At 40.9% G+C, this 22032-nt stretch overlaps 1 protein-coding gene across 1 annotated transcript in view; it reads right to left on the bottom strand.

Moving 5' to 3' along the window:
* The window catches only part of eys (eyes shut homolog), a 1854977-nt gene that overhangs the window by 583016 nt on the left and 1249929 nt on the right, over positions 1–22032 (bottom strand). The window contains exon 30 of the mRNA XM_073056513.1: positions 13991–14246. Coding sequence (XP_072912614.1) covers positions 13991–14246 — 256 coding nt within the window. The remainder of the gene's footprint in view (positions 1–13990; positions 14247–22032) is intronic.

The following is a 22032-nucleotide window of genomic DNA, read 5'->3' as shown; positions in this document are numbered from 1 at the left end:
CTCCACAGTACATCTATAGAAGTTTTTGAGTGTTTTAGTTGACAAACCAAATTTCTTCAAACTTCAAACAAAATATAACTACTGTCTTATTTTCTTTATATCTTCACTGACATGTACCATAAATTCCCAGCTGACATCCATATCAACAGTAAAGACCTGGAAGCTCAAATCTAGTAGATTTGCTCATGAGTTTCCTGGAATCAAAGTTTAAACTTTAGGAGGTAACTATGACTAAACCTGAGAGAATATTCACTAGGGCATTGAAAATATATTTTTCATTTTCTTTGAACATTTTAACTATTAACTTCAGGAGATCTGGGAAAGAGGAACTCTTTGAACCTAAAGGAGAACCAAACAGGGAGAGCATGTGTAAATATAACCATATAACCATATAACAATCACAGCATGGAAACAGGCCATCTCGGCCCTCCTAGTCCGTGCCGAACTCTTAATCTCACCTAGTCCCACCTACCCGCACTCAGCCCATAACCCTCCACTCCTTTCCTGTCCATATACCTATCCAATTTTACCTTAAATGACACAACTGAACTGGCCTCTACTACTTCTACAGGAAGCTCATTCCACACAGCTATCACTCTCTGAGTAAAGAAATACCCCCTCGTGTTTCCCTTAAACTTTTGCCCCCTAACTCTCAAATCATGTCCTCTCATTTGAATCTCCCCTACTCTCAATGGAAACAGCCTATTCACGTCAACTCTATCTATCCCTCTCAAAATTTTAAATACCTCGATCAAATCCCCCCCTCAACCTTCTACGCTCCAATGAATAGAGACCTAACTTGTTCAACCTTTCTCTGTAACTTAAGTGCTGAAACCCAGGTAACATCCTAGTAAATTGTCTCTGCACTCTCTCTAATTTATTGATATCTTTCCTATAATTCGGTGACCAGAACTGTACACAATATTCCAAATTTGGCCTTACCAATGCCTTGTACAATTTTAACATCACATCCCAACTTCTGTACTCAATGCTCTGATTTATAAAGGCCAGCGTTCCAAAAGCCTTCTTCACCACCCTATCTACATGAGACTCCGCCTTCAGGGAACTATGCACTGTTATTCCTAGATCTCTCTGTTCCACTGCATTCCTCAATGCCCTACCATTTACCCTGTATGTTCTATTTGGATTATTCCCGCCAAAATTTAGAAGCTCACACTTCTCAGCATTAAACTCCATCTGCCAACGTTCAGCCCATTCTTCTAACCGGCATAAATCTCCCTGCAAGCTTTGAAAACCCACCTCATTATCCACAACACCTCCTACCTTAGTATCATCAGCATACTTACTAATCCAATTTACCACCCCATCATCCAGACCATTTATGTATATTACAAACAACATTGGGCCCAAAACAGATCCGAGGCACCCCGCTAGTCACCGGCCTCCATCCCGATAAACAATTATCCACCACTACTCTCTGGCATCTCCCATCTAGCCACTGTTGAATCCATTTTATTACTCCAGCATTAATACCTAACGACTGAATCTTCTTAACTAACCTTCCATGTGGAACTTTGTCAAAGGCCTTGCTGAAGTCCATATAGACTACATCCACTGCCTTACCCTCGTCAACATTCCTTGTAACTTCTTCAAAAAATTCAATAAGGTTTGTCAAACATGACCTTCCACGCACAAATCCAAGCTGGCTACTCCTAAACAGATCCTGTCTATCCAGATAATTATAAATACTATCTCTAAGAATAGTTTCCATTAATTTACCCACCACTGATGTCAAACTGACAGGTCTATAATTGCTAGGCTTACTTCTAGAACCCTTTTTAAACAATGGAACCACATGAGCAATACGCCAATCCTCCGGCACAATCCCCGTTTCTAATGACATCTGAAAGATCTCCGTCAGAGCTCCTGCTATCTCTACACAAACTTCCCTCAAGGTCCTGGGGAATATCCTGTCAGGACCCAGAGATTTATCCACTTTTAAATTTCTTAAAAGTGCCAGTACTTCCACCTCTTTAATTGTCATAGGTTCCATAACTTCCTTACTTGTTTCCCACACCTTACACAATTCAATATCCTTCTCCTTAGTGAATACCGAAGAGAAGAAATTGTTCAAAATCTCTCCCATCTCCCTCGGCTCCAAACATAGCTGACCACCCTGATTCTCTAAGGGACCAATTTTATCCCTCACTATCCTCTTGCTTTTAATATAACTGTAGAAACCTTTCAGATTTACTTCCACCTTATTTGCCAAACTAAACTCATATCTTCTTTTAGCTTTTCTAATCTCTTTCTTAAGATTCCTTTTACATTCTTTATATTCCTCGAGCAATTCCTTTACTCCATGCTGCCTATATCTATTGTAGACATCCCTCTTTTTCCGAACCAAGTTTCTAATATCCCTTGAAAACCATGGCGCTTTCAAACCTTTAACCTTTCCTTTCAACCTAACAGGAACATAAAGATTCTGTACCCTCATAATTTCACCCTTAAATGACCTCCATTTCTCTATTACATCCTTCCCATAAAACAACTTGACCCAATCCACTCTCTCTAAATCCCTTCGCATCTCCTCATAGTTAGCCTTCCTCCAATCAAAAATCTCAACTCTAGGTCCAGTCCTGTCCTTCTCCATAATTATATTGAAGCTACTTTCCATTTGGCAATGAATGAGAAAACAGAATGAGCAGTGGATGAACCAGCAGTTAGTGTTCATTCGGGGTGATGAAGGACGGTCATGGTTTGAGGAAAACTCTCTCAAAATGGTAGCATGCCTCTCCAGGGGCATGCTACCCCTGGAGGAGCAGGGGCCTCTCCAGGTCCAACAAAGGGTGCAAATGACAGCAACACACACAAAATGCTGGTGGAACACAGCAGGCCAGGCAGCATCTATAGGGAGAAGTGCTGTCGACGTTTCAGGCTGAGACCCTTTGTCCTGATGAAGGACAAATGTTTGTTTTGCACTTTTTTCTTGTGATCACAAGACACTTTTGGACATCACTAATACAAAATATTGTAAGCTCAGTTCCCCTACACCCCAAGCCCTCACAGATATACTCTTATCCTGCACTGGTCACTTTTTCATCTTTCATTGCTGCTATTTATGCCACTATTTGTTTATTATAATGGTGCCAGTAACATTATTAACATGCACCTTTACCGTATGTCAAACTGTTAATCATTCAGGCCATGCCACTCATGGACTTGTGCTAATCTTATATTGTGACTGCATATTCTGGATGGTGATGACTGTGTGTAATTAAATATACTATGTTTTGCACCTGGGCCCCAGAAGAATGATGTTTCATTTAGCTGTATATATGTGTATGGTTGAATAATGATAAACTTGAACTTGAAACGGTCCAGAGGAAACCTCCAGGAATTCATTCACCCAGAGCTGGCAACCCCAGCTGGACCTTGTTGACAAATACTTCAAATTTTTTCCAGGTTTAATGCTCACACTGTGCTGCCCACTAGGTTCTGAAGAAAAGGAAGGGACATTCACAAATATAGGAACAACAGTGAGTATCTGGTGAATGAAAATGATCTGGTGTTGGCAATGCTACTGAAGCTATTGAAGCTTGATGATAACGTTGGACACCCTAAAGCTAAGAAAAACAAGACTGAATTTCAAAGTTCTCTCAAAGTTAATGCTCAAGAGGGAGGTTTAGGGTTGTAATTTATAACACCAGACACCAGACCTCTGCTCACTGCAGGACCTATTTGGTCACAGTGCATTGGTTTCAGATCCATTATACTAAAAGGTCTCTCCTAAGTTCTAGCTTACTTTTATCTTCTTCCTCAGAAGGGAGATATTATATCTGAGCTCTTTTATGTACCCTTTACGCAAAATACTTTAGTGATAGAAAGTAAATACTGGTGTGGCAATAGCTACACAAACAAGCAAAATGTATTAAATTCCTGTACCAGTAAAAATATAGAAGATGGTTCCAACCATCTTCTTCTCAGTGGAGGTGTATACATACATCTTTCTAAAATCACCTTTGTTTATCTCCTCATGACTTTGTTTTGTCCTGTGCTTCAAGTGTCCAAGAGTTATAATGGTGTCTGCTTCGGGCCTCCCAACTCCACTAGTATTTTGTTTAAAGATAGCTTTCAATCATCTGAATAACCATCTTAATTTGATCTGTACTTTAATCAGAAGATATAATTCTTTCCCCATTCATTGGAAGGAGCATGGGAACACAGGTGAGGCCACTCAACCCAGATCTGTTCCATCATTCAGTCAGAGAATGGAGGAATGATAGGACATATCCCAGCTGAATATTAACATCATCTACCCACTTTGGTTCCTTCAACTATAGATATTAATTATCATTTTTATTTGATTCCCTCCCACCTCCTCTAGGGGTTGAAAGATGTCCAGACTTCCACTGTCACTGTATGAGAAGAGCTCCTACCTTATCCCCCTCTTCAGCTTGGTGCTCAGATTAAGGTTATGCCACCCTTGATCTGACCAAGATGAGTTGGTTGCTCACCATTAACACAAACAGTTCTATCATTTTAAAATGTAAGGCAACATCTATGGAAGGGAATAAAGAGTTGACATTTCAGGCCAATACCCTTCGTCAGTACTGCCCATTCCAATGGAGAACCTTGCCCCAAGACACTTATTCTTTGTTCCTTTCCATAGATGCTGCCAGACCTGCTTAGATTCTCCAGTTTCTGTGTGTGTGTGTGTTACTCTGAATTTCCAGCATCTGCAAAATCCCTTTTGTCTAACATTTTAAAATCTCAATTGGTCACCTTTCAATCTTCTAAACTTATTCTAAGTAACTTTATTATCAGACTATATTAATATTACCATACTAGCTTGAGATTCATTTTCTCACAGGCATTTACATGAAAAATTAAATACAATTGAAGTGAAACAAACAACTTTATGCAACCAGGATGTATAGTTTTAGATTAGATTCAATTTCATTGTCATTGTGCCGAGTACAGATACAAAACCAAATGTAGTTAGCATCTAACCAGAAATGCAAAGATTATTTACAAAATAACTGTGAATAAAAAGTAAGTGCTACAGCATATAAATATAAAAGTACTGAGACAGTACAATATGGGTGCAATACTGCTTAGTGCTGTGATATGAGGTTCAGCAGGGTCACAGCCTCAGGGAAGAAGCTCTTCCTGTGCCTGCTGGTGCGGGAGTGGAGGCGCCTGTAGCGCCTACCGGATGGGAGGAGAGTCAAAAGTCCATGGTTAGGGTGAGATGCAGATGAGCTCCACCCTTAGTCCCAATGTTTACAGTGAATCAAATGCCCATCCATTCCATGGCCCATACATCCCTACTGGCCTGCAGCAGGCAGCAAAAAAAGCACCAGCTCTGCCACTCAAATCCTTCACATCCCAATGAAATACCACCTTGAGCTTCTTAGTTGAGTGAAAATAACTCCCGTACTAAAAGGCTCTGTTCTGGAGTCTTCCATCACTGTGCTCATACTGCTGAATTTACAGTGTTTGCTCTTGATGGCTTTTGTGACTTTGCTATAGTGGACAAGAAAATGGAGCTACACTAACCCTGTAGCTGTGGTCTAATATGAGATGCTATAAATATATTACAGATTCTGTCAGTTTGCCCCATTTCTTAAAGTACATAATATATATGGGCTTTCTTCAGAGCTTTATTTACTCTATTTTCAATAAAATATGTGTTTAAAATGCTGGATTGAGACAGAAATAAATAGACAAAATCTTTTTTCCAGTGACGTCTAGGTCTTTAACCTGGGGCCAGAGTGAGCTGAAAGAACATGAAGGGAGAAGGGACAATTTCTTTTACTCAGTAGTTTTCATAACCTGGAATGCATTGCCTGAAAGCAAGTTCAATAATACTCTTAAAAAGGGAATGCACCCATATTTAAGAAACACCATTTTAATGGATCAAAGAGGAAAGAAGAAGCTATTTAGAAGTGGGACTGTATAGCTCACTGAAAGGCTGGTCCAGGGATAATGGTGAGGAGCACAAAGATGGCACAAAAGCTCCATGATTCCAGTGGAGAATGTGAAGTGTGAGCAATTTATGTAAAATGTTTCTTTCCCTCTTTTTATTTCTACTTAAGTAATTGAAATAGTTTTGTTTTAAAGAGATTAAAGATCGCTTTCAAGGTCAGCTTTATTTGTCATATGTGCATCAAATATCAAAACCATCAGTCAATGACTTACACAGTTCAAAGATTGTGGGCAGCCTGCCAGTGTCACCATAGCATGCTATAAAACAAGCTATGTTCTATGCTCCATGGTAATGGAGTGGTTAGCGCAATGTTATTACAGCTTGATGTGTTGGTGTTTGGAGTTAATTTCCGGCACTGTCTGTAAAGAGTTTGTACATTTTCTCTGTGACCACATGGGTTTCCTCCAAGAGCTCTGGTTTCCTCCCACAGTCCAAAGACATACTGGTTAATAAGTTAATTGTTCATTGTAAATTGTCCTCTGATTAGGCTAGGGTTATATAGATGGGTTGCTAGGCAGTGCATTGGACTGGAGGGACCTGTTCCAAGCTCTATCTCTAAATAAAAGAATTAAAATACAATGTCCATAACTTCCCTAACCCTAACCTGTAAAGGACTTAGTTAAACAAAGTATTTCAGAGGCTTGGTGTACCAAATGAGCTTTCCCAATGTTCCAGTTCTCCTTTGACACAGTCACTGTGTGATTTTATTGAATTCCTTGAAATTTAAATTCCCCACTCTCCTTGTGGGATTTGAACTTGTGCCTCCAGTCAATAGGCCAGAACTCCAGCTGCTAGTGCAGTAAATTAACCACAGTGCTGTTGTGTCCATAACAGAGTTTGTGAGAGATGTATAATAGATGGTGGTTTGACACTGCCCATTGATCACTATTGCACAATCACCCTCCAATCTCCCTATTTCTCCTCTTCCTTCTGATGGACTATACTTAAATGTCACAATAGATATTGTGTTCTGCTCCTTGACTGCCTGAAGTACTGAATTTAGTGTGATTTTTTGCACAATATTGGAATTTCCTGATTTCCAGATAAAAAATAATATTTTGTACCTTGAGGCATAGTTTAGCAGTTTTGTATTCTTGACAACATCCACAGTAGACAAAGCATCATTTAATGTTTTGTCTCTTAGATACAAAGTTACATTCAATACCAAAATCAATTTCTTAAAAATCATCTAAACTTAATTAAAATCATTGTTGGTCATGATTACATACATAAAACAGAGTAAATTGCATAATAACAAACTACATCCAACTCAACCCCTACCTCCACACCCTTCCTTCTCCAACACCTGCAACACAGGAAAGAACAAACCCCCAGCATGAGGTGAGGTCCAGCAAAGTCAGGTGGAATTCAGCATTCCTGTTGGCACTTGAGCAAACCTGATCCACAGCCTCTCAGTCTGGAGAAGCAAGGTCATGGCCAGTATAATCATTGCAGAGATCTAGACAGACCAGGCTGGGGCTGCAGAGTGCCCCCAAACTATTTCTGATCATGGACTGAGAGGCAGGCTGGGAGGATTTGCCATTCTTCTCACACATCACTGCCAAACATCACTGATTAATTGGCATTGTTATTTCTCCTTTCATCTGTCATGGCATTGGACACCATTCCATCTCTAAGATATCAGGGACCTTTCCTTCTCTAAGGGTGGCTTGTGAGGGAGGATAAATTGAAACTGCAGAGGCAGCACCTGAACAATGCAGCATTCCCTTGGTTTGAGACTGCAGTATATACTCAAGTACCTGGATTTGAACTCTACCATCGTGCATAACTATTAGAAGAAAATATTGGCTTAGTTATAAACTTAAGCTTACTCAAAACATTTCTACTTGATTCCAAATGGACACCAAATACAATACAGCCATCACCGCACTCTTTGCTGATTTATTTTGTCTTCCAATACCCACTTAACATCACTGACCTTGTGTTCAAACCTGAGGAGCAGTCCTTCCCTGTCTCCAGCAATGCTTTAATGCCAACCCTCACACATTTCAACATACACAAAATGCTGGAGGAACTCAGCAGATCAGGAAGCATATGTGGATATGATTAAACAGTTGACATTTGGGCTGAGGCTCTTCATCAGGGCTGGAAAAGAATGGGGAAAGTGCCAGAAGAAAAGGGTGGGGGAGGGGAAGGAGGATAGCTAGAAGGTGATAGGTGAAACCAGGTGGGTAGGAAAGATAAAGGGTTGAAGAGAAAGGCATATGATTAGACAGGAAAGTGGACCATAGGATAATGGGAAAGAGGAGGGGACCCAGGGGGAGGTGATAGGCGGATGATAGAAGGAAATATTAGAAAAGGTGGCCAAAAATGTGGACCAGAGAAATAGCTTTGAAGGAATACTAAAGGAGGAAAGACGGGTGGAAAGTTCCAAGAAAAAGTTATAACTCCTCAATCATGAGGCAAAAGACTCTGAAATGTCTGAGGTATTTCCTTCTTTAATTCGCCTTTATAACCTTTATTATTTTACCATGTTAACAATGATCTATAATCTCAAAATGGAAGTCAATTCTTTTTCCATTTGACTCTGCTATCTTTAAGAGCTGTATCTAACTCTTTTTTGAAAGCATCCAGAGAATTGGCCTCTTCTAGCTTTTGAGGCAGAGCATTCCATAGATCCACAACTCTCTGGGTGAAGAAGTTTTTCCTCAACTCTGTTCTAAATGGCCTACCCCTTATTCTTAAACTGTGGCCTCTGGTTCTGGACTCCCCCAACATCAGGAACATGTTTCTTGCCTCTAGCCTGTCCAATCCCTTAATAATCTTATATGTTTCAATCAGATCCCCTCTCACCCTTCTAAATTCCAGTGTATACAAGCCCAGTCACTCCAATCTTTCAACATATGACAGTCTCGCCATTCCGGGAATTAACCTTGTGAACCTATGCTGTACTCCCTCTATAGCAAGAATGTCCTTCCTCAGATTTGGAAACTAAAACTGGACACAATACTCCAGGTGTAGTCACATCAGGGTCCTGTACAACTGCAGAAGGACCTCTTTGCTCCTATACTCAACTCCCCTTGTTATGAAGGCCAACATGCCATTAGCTTTCTTCACAGCCTGCTGTACCTGCATGCTTACTTTCAGTGACTGATGAACAAGGACACCTAGATCTCATTGTACTTCCCCTTTTCCTAACTTGACACCATTCATATAGTAATCTGCCTTCCTGATCTTGCCGCTAAAATGGATAGCCTCACATTTATCCACATTAAACCGCATCTGCCACGCATCTGCCCACTCACCCAAACTGTCCAAGTCACACTGCATTCTACGAACATCCTTCTCATATCTCACACTGCCACCCAGCTTTGTGTCATCTGCAAATTTGCTAATGTTACTTTTAGTCCCTTCATCTAAATCATTAATGTATATTGTAATTAGCTGCGGTCCCAGCACTGAACCTTGCTTAACCCCACTAGTCACTGCCTGCCATTCTGAAAAGGACCCGTTAATCCCTACTCTTTGTTTCCTGTCTGCCAACTAATTTTCTATCCATGTTAGTACTCTACCCCCAATACCATGTGCTCCAATTTTGACCACTAATCTCCTATGTGGGACATTATCAAAAGCTTTCTGGAAGTCCAGGTACACTACATCCACTGGCTCTCCCTTGTCCATTTTCATAGTTACATCCTCAAAAAATTCCAGAAGATTAGACAAGCATGATTTTCCCTTTGTAAATCCATGCTGACTCAGACTGATCCTGTTATTGCTATCCAAATGTGCAGTTATTTCATCTTTTAAAATTGACTCTAGCATCTTCCCCACCACTAATGTCAGGCTAACTGGTCTATAATTCCCTGTTTTCTCTCTCTCTCCTTTCTTAAAAAGTGGGATAACATTAGCTAAACTCCAGTCCTCAGGAACTGATCCTGAATCTATAGAACATTGGTCCACTATTTCTATCGCCACCTCCTTAAGTACCCTGGGATGCAGACCATCAGGCCCTGGGGATTTAGCAGCCTTCAGTCCCATCAGTCTACGCAACACCATTTTCTGCCTAATGTGAATATCCTTCAGTTCCTCCGTTACCCTAGGTCCTCTGGCCACTATTACATCTGGGAGATTGTCTGTGTCTTCCCTAGTGAAGACAGATCCAAAGTACCTGTTCAACTCATCTGCCATTTCCTTGTTCCCCATAATAAATTCACCCGTTTCTGCCTTCAAGGGCCCAACTTTGGTCTTAACTAATTTTTTCCTCTTCACATACCTAAGGAAGCTTTTATTATCCTCCTTTATATTCTTGGTTAGCTTACTTTGGCTAGCGTACCTCATCTTTTCTCGCCGTATTGCCTTTTTAGTAATCTTCTGTTGCTTTTTAAAAGTTTCCCAATCCTCTGGCTTCCTGCTGATCTTTGCTATGTTATACTTCTTCTCCTTTATTTTTATACTGTCCTTGACTTCCCTTTTCAGCCATGGCCACAGACATTCTATCTGTGTAGCCTCCAATCTGATGGCAGGAACATTAACTTCTGTAACTTCAGGTAATATTCCCTCTTCCCCTTCTCTCTTTTTCCATTCCCCACTCAGGCTCCCCTCTTACCTCTTCTCTTCTTCTCACTTGCCTATCACCGGCCCCTAGAGCCCCTCCTCCTTCCCTTTCTTCCATGATCCACTCTCCTCTCCTATCAGGTTCCTTCTTCTTCCTTAGCTTTTCTACCTATCAGGTCCCAGCTTCTCACTTCATGCCCCCCTCCCTCACCCATTGGCTTCTTTTATCACCTTCTAGCTTGTATTCCTTCCACCCACACTCGCCCCCCCCCCCCCCCACCGTCTCCTTCTTATTCTGGCTTCTCCTTCCCTTCCTTTTCAATCCTAATGAAGAGCCTTGGCCTGAAACATTAACTGTTTATTCATTTCCATCTGTGCTTCCTGACCTGTTGAGTTCCTCAAGCATTACTTCACTCTGATGATGCTGTCTTATTTTCATCATTTACTGTTTTTAATGTAATCTTCATGGCAGCTTCAATAGCTTGCTTTACTCTGATTTAAGCTCCATTGATGAAATACTACTTCTTGGACATTCCAGTGAGGTTAGAGCCATCATTGAAGACAGTAAAGGAGCTGCAAGTGCATCAATTTTCTCCATGAAACAAATATGCAATGGCGATATCATTCTGAACTAGAGAGCATGTCATATGAAGACAGGTTGATTGAGCTAGAGTTTTCCTCTTTGGAGCAAAGAAAAATATGATTTGATGGAGGTATACAAGATGATAAGGGTCTCTGATTGAATGGTTAGTCAAAGATTTATTTCCCAGGACTGAAATAGTCATAATTTTAAGGTGATTGGAGGATGTTATAGGGGGAAATGTTAGAGTAAATTCTTTATACAGAGAATAGCGGGTACACAGGATTAGATAGATAGATAGATAGATAGATAGATACTTTATTCATCCCCATGGGGAAATTCAACATTTTTTCCAATGTCCCATACACTTGTTGTAGCAAAACTAATTACATACAATACTTAACTCAGTAAAAATATGATATGCATCTAAATCACTCTCTCAAAAAGCATTAATAATAGCTTTTAAAAAGTTCTTAAGTAGTTTACTTAAATACATTAAATACAATCAACCCCGGCACTTTAACATATCTTACTCCTGGCGGTTGAATTGTAAAGCCTAATGGCATTGGGGAGTATTGACCTCTTCATCCTGTCTGAGGAGCATTGCATTAATTACCTTGCCAGGGTGGTAGTAGAGGCAGATATATTAGGGGCTTTTAAGAATCTTTTAAGTAGGCTCATGGATGATAGAGAAATGGAGGAGTATGTCAGAGTGAAGTGTTAGGTTGATCTTAGAGAAGGTTAAAAGTTTGGTACAACACCATGGCTAAAGGTCTTGTACTGTGCCGTAATGCTCTAGGTTCTACGTTCTATGTCGTTCATTCATTTTACAACTAAATAATTAAGAAAGAACATAAGAAATAGGAGCAGGAGTGGGCCATCAGGCCCATCAAGCCTGCTCCATCATTCAATAAGATTATGGTTGATCTTGCTATGGACTCATCTCCACCTACCTGCCTTTTCCCCATAACCCTTAAAGCCTCTTCTATGCAAAAATCTCTCCAAGGTTGTCTTAAATGTAATTAATGAAGTAGCTATTTCATTGGGCAGAGAATTCCACAGATTCACTGCTCTCTGGGAAAAGCAGTTCTTCTTCATCTCCTTCCAAAATCTACTCCCCCTAATCTTGAGGCTATGTGCCCTCGTTCCAGTCTCACCTACCAGTGGAAACAACTTGCCTGCCTCTATCTTATCTATCCCTTTCATGATATTGTATTTTTCTAAAAGATCTCTTATCATTCTTCTGAATTCCAGCAAGTATTGTGTCACACAACTCAATTTCTCTTCGTAGTCTAACCCTCACACCTCTGGAATCAACCTGTTGAACCTCCTCTGCACCACTTCCAAAGCCAGTATATCTTTCCTCAAGTAAGGAGAGCAGAACTACACACAGTACTCCAGGTGCAGCCTCACCAGGACCCTATATGGTTGCAGAATAACCTCCCTGCTCTTAAATTCAATCCCTCTAACAATGAAGGCCAACATTCCATTGCACCTGCTGTTACGTACCCGTGGGTATCTTGTACTTGTCACGTGACAGTGGTGTTGAAGATATGCTGGACCTAAGGTAGTGGTCTTGTGATGGTGGAGTGATGTCATATCCCCACCAGTAGAGGTCATGTGACAGTTTTTTTTTACAAGGTATAAAAGGAGGACCCCTCCCTGTGAGGAGGGGCAGTTCATGGCTGGATTTGCCATTTTGACTCCATGCCACTGCGTGGTCCGATATTATGACGCAGTTTGGTTGAAAGGTGGAGTTTTATTTAATGTCTAAAGTTTAAAAGGTCATTGCTGGCAGATTCTTTATAATACTGCCAGTTAAAAATCAGTGGAGAGTGAAGATTGGAGTTCGGGAGCTAAAAGATCGAGGAAAGTTGATTTCAACAGTGAAACAGGTTCGACCTTGTTTGATCCTCATTCGAAAGGAATTCGTTGGCTGTATCTGTGCTAACCCCTGCAATAATAGCAGAAAGGATTGGGAACAGTTTTGTCAAGGAAAGGTCAGTGCCTTTAAGCCGTTTCATTTTCATCTTCGTAAATTCTCCGGGAAAAGTATAGCGACTGGAAACCGCAGCAACACGACATGAAAGAGAATTTAAATCGTCTAAAAAGTCTCTCCTTTAATGGACTGTAAGCACTTTAAACTTTCGCAGTACTACTTTGAAGAACTGTTTTTGCAACATTGCTTTAAGAACTGATTTCGCTTTATCGCTTTAAGAAATGTTTAAGCTGCCGCACAGCAGCTGATTTCCGGTTACGTTAGTTGTTTGTTTACTTTTGGGGGTTTGTTTTTCAGTGTTTAATAAATGTTTTATTTGTTATAAAAAACCCTGCCTCACTTATATAGTTATTGTTGCTGAATCCGTAACACTGCAAACCAACCTTTTGTTATTCATGCACAAGCATTCCCAAATCCCTCTGCACAGCAGCATGCTGCGATTTTTACCATTTAAATAATAAACTGCTCTTTCATTTTTCTTTCCAAAGTGGAGGACCTCACAGTTACCAACATTGTACTCCATTTGGCAGACCCTTGCCCACTCACTTAACCTATCTATATCTCTCTGCAGACTCTCCATATCCTCTGCACAATTTGATTTTCCACTCGATTAAACCTCCTCAGCCATATAATATCCCAAAAAAATTATTGATCTCTACCTTTGACTTGCTCAACGACCAAATAACCACAGATATCTGAGACAGAGAATTCTGAAGACTTATAACCTTTGGCATAAAGAAATTTCTCCTCATCTCATTTCAAAGTGACTGACCATGAATGATCATTATGTATCTTCTGTGCAATGTGAAATGCTGTCAAAGGTATGAGATGAATTACAGATATAATTTGAAATGTAATCACTAGAGAGAGTCGTGATTCCAAAAATAAAAGTTCTGACATATACAAACAACAAGATTACAAACCTGTTCACACTTTCACATACCTCCATTATCAGATGAATTTCTCCAAGATTCTCTGTCCTGGTGATCCACAGTGCTGCCTGACACCACAGACACTGCTGAAGTCAATGTAGGTGTGACAAGGGATGCTGCGATAAGTGTTGCCAAACCAGGGTTTTCAGTATCAGTGGTAGAGGAAATTGGAAGGCAGCTCACATTGTTAAGGCCATCAACACACTCATAGCCCACTGGGCAAGAATAGATGAAGCAATCATTGTAGTTTTGCTCACAATTTACTCCCTAAAACCAAAAGGAACAAAAATAGGGTAGTTTATAAACTATTCAATCTCAATAATATTTTCACAAGCTTCCTGGCAATTTATAATACACTAATTACTAACTCACAGACTCTAGAATACATTCCTTCTTCTCCCCAGATAATTGTTCTTTGTTTTAAAGGAATGCCCTCACTCAAAAAGAATCGGAATCAGATTTATTATCACTGTCATATGTTGTGAAATTTGTTGTTTTGTGGCAGCAGGACAGTGCAAGACATAAAAATTATTGTATGTTACAATAAATTATTAAGTAAAGAAATAATAAACAAATAAATAAGTAAATTAATGATTGAATTAATTAATAGAGAAATGAATATATGAATAGTATGGAAGAGGAATAATGAGGTAGTGTTCATAGGTTAAAGAACCGTTCAGAAATCTAATAGCAAAGGGGAAGAAGCTGTTCCTAAAATGTAGAATGTGTGTTTTCAGGCTCCTGTGCCTCCTCCATGATGGTAATAATATTTTTCCTTAAGTAAGGAGAACAGAGCTGCACGCAGTACTCCTGATACATGAAATCTGTTGTTTTGTGGCTACAATATTATGCAACAGATTTAAATCAATCATTCAATCAACCAGTCATGTGGAAGATGAATAGTCAGGAAGTGCTGATGCGTTCATGGACCATTCTGAAATCTGATAGCAGAGGGAAAGAAGCTGGTCCTATAGTGTTGAGTGTTGGTCTTCAGGCTAGTATGGATCTTTAGATCGAACACCACAATGCTTGTGAAGAGAAGGGTGCATATCCTGGTTGGTGAGGATCATTTATGATGGAAGCCACCCTCATTTTCTTTACAGAGGCTTACTGACCTACTGTGTGCTTTTCTACTCTTTTCTCTGAGTCCTGGCTTAACGCTTTGGAACTACTGTTTTGAATATCATTAAAAGTGCTAAGGCATTTCATTACTACACACTGAAACAAAAATTGATATTGAACCATATAATGGTAGAAGACCTTGAGGGAGGATGAATGTTATGAAGCCATTTGCTCTCCTCACACTGATTTTTATTGTAGTGATTATGATGAGGAGATGAACCATAATTTGGGAATAAACTGTAATCGCTTCACATTGACCCTTTAATGCTATCAGGATGTCTTTCTCTGAACAAGCAAAAGACCCAAATACTAATCTCAGCTACCACTTACTCTTGCCCACACTGCACAAGAATATGTGTATCCTGGACGGGGCACCTGAGGACCCACCAAAAGAAAACCCCACAGGAGAACATTGTACTCAACTGGAGTGATTGTACCAATACTAGCAAAATAATCTAATCACATACACTGTATAAGCAGACTAAGATATGTCATATACTAAATTGTTTTCAGACTTGAATTCAAAATTTGCAATCAAAATGAATACTGAGTCCAAAATTATGAGGCTGTTAAATTTTTCATTTCTTATTTCAATTTTCACTTTCAAATGATGCTTGAGTAGTGTGCCCGTAATTACAGTTCTAAATCAGAGAGGTCTTGGTAATAGCCACAGAGATCACAATGCATGATTAGTTCGGAACACTTGACTGAAATGTAGGAAGCTCATCAGTTTTGATCTGCTTACTTATTAGAAAGATAACAGCATGCTGGCAGCACTAATCCTGTTGTTTACTGATTGCGCACCTCACCTTGTGTCCCGTGAGTAACTTTCAAATGGTGGCTACAGCGAGCATGGTGTCTTAAAGGGAAAGTGCAATGTTACTGGAGTTGGTGTTGAGAGATGAGCAGGGAGTTACCCTAACCCTGGAACTGGTAATGATCAGTGACATTGAATGGAGTGCTATTCAAATTTTTTTAATGCATCACTTAAGCTATCTTAAAGTAGGTCATGTCTTAGAATACAGAACAAGAGCACAGAACGTCACAGCACTGTACAGGACCTTTGACCAGCCCCACCACCGTATTTCCAGTCAGAGTCTCCAGTACCTAAATGTAATGTAGTGGTTCGTATGTACCATCCTCCTCAGCACATACATGGCTCCTCCATAGAGAGGTTAAGCGCACCAAGTTCCTGGGAGTACATAACATGGATGTCCTCAGTATCACCACCCTGAATAAGAAAGCGCAGCAGTGCTTCCACTTCCTGAGGAGAAGTGAGGCTTGCCCCCACCAATCATAACTGAACTTTACAGGAGCATCCTGACAAGCTGCATCTGCATCTGGCATGTGAGCAGCAGAGCATCGGACTGGAATTCCCTACAAAGGAATGTGAGAATGGCCATGAGGATCATAGGGGTCTCCCTACCATCCATCAGAGACATTTATCAGGAGTGCCACATACGCAAGGCCCTTAGTATTAATAAGGATCCCACCCATCCATCCAGCATCCTCTTTCACACTCTACCATCAGGCAGGAGAGACTGATGCATAAAGAAACGGTCAGGATGGGATTCAGCTTCTTTGTTCAGGCCGTTAGGCTTCTGAACTCCCTGCTGCCTCACATTCAATGTGCCACCAGATAATTTGTACTGTACTCTTCAATATTTAATTTCTGCACTTTACTTTGTTTATCTATATGGAATTCATTTGCAGATTTAATTCTTACTTTCTTAAGTTATTCTGTGTTTTACATGCGTTATGTGTACAAACCTCTGTGCTTTATATCCTGGTCTGGAGAAACATTGTCCAGCAGGAAATATTTAAATGATAATAAATTTGACTAAACTTTCTGTACATTCAATCAGTCTATGTATATATAATAAACGTATGTATTTATATTTATTGTTTTATTGTGTTCTATATATTTTTTGTGCTTTTTTAAACACTACATCAGACTGGAATTTACAATCATTTCATTCTCCTTTACACTTGTGTACTGAAGAATGACAATAAGCAATCTTGAAAACATGTGCCTATCTAAGAGTTTCTAAAATATCCCTAATGTACCCCGAATCTCTACTGCCACCCCCGGCAAGGCATCCCACGCACCCACCATTCTCTGTGTAAAAAAAACACACCTCTGACATCCCCCCTATCATTTCCTCCAATCACCTTAAAATTATGCCTCCTTGTATTACCTATTTCCATCCTACAATAAAGTCAGGTCAGGTTTATTGTCATTTAATGATATACATGTATATAACAAATATAATCATATAATGTATACAGAAACTAGTCAGCATTTCTCCGAACCAGGGTGTAAAGCACTGTAGTACACATAACACATAAAAATTTATGAAGGTAGGGATAAAATCTACAGATGAATCAGACATAAACAATGAACAAAAGTGCACACAGTAAATACTGTAATGTATGGACAGATTAACCAGTGGCACTTCAAATATGTTGCAGCAGGGAGTCCAGAAGCCTAATGGCCTGAGGGAAGAAACTATTTCCCATTCTGACTGTCTCTGGCTATCCATTTGATCCTCCTTTGCTCAAAATGGAAAAGCCCTAGTTCTCTCAAACTATCCTCATAAGAGATGTTCTCTAATCCAAGCAACATCCTAGTACATCTCCTCTGTGCCCTCTATAATTCTATCTTCGGGAAGTCATTTAGACGCACCCACAAGAGGTTCAATGTCTTCAAGTACGTGATCACAGACTGAAAGAGTGTTTTCAAATCACTATCACTTGGATGACAACCTCAAACCCTACTCAATTTACTGTACCCTATGAAGTTACCATGAGGACATAAGAACATAAGCAAGAGTAAGCCATTTGGTTCATTGTGTCCCCTCCACCATTCTATGAGATCATGGGTCTTTTATTTTAACCTCATCCTAACTTCTATACACTAACCATATATCCCATTTTATTCATTATCTTTTGATCAGTCTGAAAAATATAACAAAGAAACATAGAAAAGCTACAGCACAATAAAGGCCATTTGGCCCACAAGGTTGTGTAAAACATGTCCGTACCCTAGAAATTACTGGGCTTACCTGTAGCCCTCTATTTTTCTAAGCTCCATGTACCTATCCAAAAGTCTCTTAAAAGACCCTATCATATCCGCCTCCACCACCATTGCCGGCAGCCCATTCCACACACTCACCACTCTCTGCATAAAAAAACTTACCCTGACATCTCCTCTGTACCTACTCCCCAGCACCTTAAGCCTGTGTCCTCTTGTGGTAAACATTTCAGCCCTGGGAAAAAGCCTCTGACTATCCACACAATCAACGTCTCTCAACATCTTATACACCTCTATCAGGTCACCTTTCATCGTCCATCACTCCAAGGAGAAAAGGCCGAGTTCACTCAACCTATCCTCATAAGACATGCTTCCCAATCCAGGCAACATCCTTGTAAATCTCCTCTGCACCGTTTCTATGGCTTCCACATCCTTCCTCTAGTGAGACGACCAGAACTGAGCACAGTACTTCAAGTGGGGTCTGACCAGGGTCCAATATAGCTGCAACATTACCTCTTGGCTCCTAAATTCAATTCCATGATTGATGAAGGCCAATGCACCATATGCCTTCTTAACCACTGAGTCAACCTGCACAGCTGCTTTGAGTGTCCGATGGACTCAGACCCCAAGATCCCTCTGATTCTCCACACCGCCAAGAGTCTTACTGTTAATACTATGTTCTGCCATCATATTTGACCTACCAAAATGAACCACTTCACACTTATCTGGGTTGAACTCCATCTGCCACTTCTCAGCCCAGTTTTGCATCCTGTCAATGTCCTGCTATAACCTCTGACAGCCCTCCACACTACCCACACCACCTCCAACCTTTGTGTCATCAGCAAATTTACTAACCCATCCCTCCACTTCCTCATCCAGGTCATTTATAAAAATCACAAAGATTAAGGGTCCCAGAACAGATCCCTGAGGCACTCCACTGGTGACTGACCTTTGTTGTTTTCCTGTACCTCTGCTATTTCCTTTGGTTCCGCACACACTTTCCCACTGTCACATTTGATAGGTCCTATTCTTTCATGTCTTATCCTCCTGCTCTTCACATACTTGTAAGATGCCTTGGGGTTTTCCTTAATCCTGCCTGCCAAGGCCTTCTCATGGCCCCTTCTGGCTCTCCTAATTTCCTTCTTAAACTCCTACGTGTTAGCCTTATAATCTTCTAGATCTCTACCAATACCTAGCTCTCTGAACCCTTTGTAAGCTTTTCTTTTCTTCTTGACCAGATTTATTACAGCCTTTGTACACCATGGTTCCTGCACCCTACCATAATTTCCCTGTCTCATTGGAACTTCACACAAATATTCTCTGAACATTTGCCATATTTCTTTCATACTTTTCCTTGAGAACATCTGCTTCTAATTTAAGATTCCAATATATCTGATATTTGATATAAGATACCTGTTATTTGTTAAGCGGGGTGCCATGCACAATCCTAATCTGATGAAAAACGGACATGGGAGCACTGAGGAACATCTGAAAATCTCCAGGAAGGCCTTCTTTGTTGCTGCTGCTGTTGTGAGGTCTAGGTCTCTGCTGGGAAGAACAGGCCGCTAGTCCTTGGGGTCGCGTTGCCAGTGGCTGGTGGCGGAAGCATCATAGTGCGCTCAGCAGAGGGCGGTGCTCGGAGGGCTGAGCTGGAGGGGATGGTTGGAGGCTCGGAGGTTCATCGGACTCAGAGTCTGCTGCAGTCCGGGTGCTTTCACTCTGTGCTGCGTCTGCGAGGCTGGGTTCGATGGAGCTTTCATTGTGTGCTGCGTCTGCGAGGCTGAGTCGGGCAGCGGCGTGGAAGTCCATAGCGGGGTATTCCCTTCTGCCGCCGGCGTGGGATGACGAGTCTATCGGGACCCTGGGGACTTGTGAAAACTGTGTGGTGGTTTCTTTCGAACTTCATAGTCTTTTAACATCTTTGGACTATTTTTACTGTGCCCATGGTTTGTTTTTTTATCAATTATGGTATTGTCTGCACTGTTATAACTATATGTTGTAACTATGTAGTTTTTGTGTAGGTCGTGTAGCTTTAGTTTTTGGTTTGTTGGATGGTAGAGTTGGTCTCCTGACTTGGTGTGTCTGGGTAGTTTTGTTTTGTCTGGTGGATTTGGAGCTCCTTTCCGGGAAACACACTAAGATGGTAGCGCGATATTAATACACAGCAGTCCCTCTGGACTCTGGATTGGGGATTGCCAAACATTATGTGGAATTTCTGGTGTAGTCTGTTTTGTCGTGTGCTTTTGTGATATCATTCTGGAGGAACGTTGTTTCATTTTTTAACTGCATAGCAGTTGTGGTTTGTAAATGACAGTAAACCGAAATTCAATTCAATACAATTTCCTGCCTGATAGCCTCATAATTCCACTTACTCCAATTAAATGCTTTTCTAACTTGTCTGTTCCTATCCTTCTCCAATGCTATGGTAAAGGAGATAGAATTATGATCACTATCTCCAAAATGCTCTCCCACTGAGAGGTCTGACACCTGACCAGGTTCACTTCTCAATACCAAATCAAGTACAGCCTCTATTCTTGTAGGCTTATCTACATATTGTGTCAAGAAACCTTCCTGAACCCGCCTAACAAACTCCACCCCATCTAAACCCCTTGCTCTAGGGAGATGCCAATCTATATTTGGGAAATTAAAATCTCCCATCACTACAACTTTGTTATTATTATACTTTTCCAGGATCTGTTTCCTTATCTGCTCCTCGATATCCCTGTTACTATTGGGCAGCCTATAAAAAACACCCAGTAAAGTTACTGACCCCTTCCTGTTCTTAATCTCCACCCACAGAGACTCTGTAGGCAAACTCTCCATGTCATCCACCTTTTCTGCAGCCATGACACTATCTCTGATCAACAGTGCCATGCCCCCACCTCTTTTGCCTCCCTCCCTGTCCTTCCTGAAACATCGAAAACCCAGCACTTGAAGTAACCGATCCTGTTCCTGAGCCATGCAAGTCTCTGTAATGGCCACCACATCATATCCCCAAGTACTGACACACGGTCTAAGCTCATCAATCATTGGGTGCATTTAAGGCAAAGATTGATAGGTATCTGAGTAGTCAGGGCATCAAGGGGAGATTGGATCAGCTCATGATGAAATGGCGGAGCAGACTTGATGGGCCGAATGGCCGACTTCTTCTCCTTTGTCTTATGGTCTCATCCGCATTGTTCACAACACTCCTCGCGTTAAAATAGATACATCTCAAACCTTTAGTCTGAGTGCTTCCCTTCTCTATCACCTGCCTATCCTCCCTCACACTCTGTCTCCTATCTTTCTCTATTTGAGAGCCAGGTGACTCTTCCCAAGTCTCTTCAGTTTGGCATCTGAGAACATTTCTATCACATAAAAACCTTTGATTTCTGTCCACACAAGCATGACCTTTATCAGGTGACAGACCTCTTGGTGGGAGAGCATTTTGACGAGAGTGACCACAACTCCCTTAGCTTCAGCATAGCTATGGAAAGGGATAAAATCAGACAAAATGGTAAAGTGCTTAACTGGGGAAGGGCTAACTTTGAAGGGATGAGGCAGGAACTAGCGAGAGTTAATTTGATAACAGATGTTCAAAGGGGAAAGCACAGAAGTAATGTGGGAGAAGTTTAGGGACCACTTGAGCTGGGTTCAGGATAGGTTTGTCCCACTGAGGCAAGGAAAAAATGGTAGGAAAAGGGAACCGTGGCTGATGAAACATGTGAGGCAACTCATCAAGAGGAAAAAGGAAGCATATGTCAGATATAAGAAGCAGGAAGTAGGAGGGGCTTATGAGAAATAAAGGGTAGCCAGGAAGGAGCTAAAGAAAGGACTTAGGAGAGCTTGAAGGGGGCATGAGAAGGCCTTGGCATCTAGGATTAAGGAGAACCCCAAGGCATTCTACGCATATGTGAA

The sequence above is a fragment of the Hemitrygon akajei genome, chromosome 9, assembly GCF_048418815.1.
Source record: "Hemitrygon akajei chromosome 9, sHemAka1.3, whole genome shotgun sequence".
Lineage (NCBI taxonomy): Eukaryota > Metazoa > Chordata > Chondrichthyes > Myliobatiformes > Dasyatidae > Hemitrygon > Hemitrygon akajei.
This window is presented reverse-complemented; position numbering and strand designations above follow the sequence as displayed.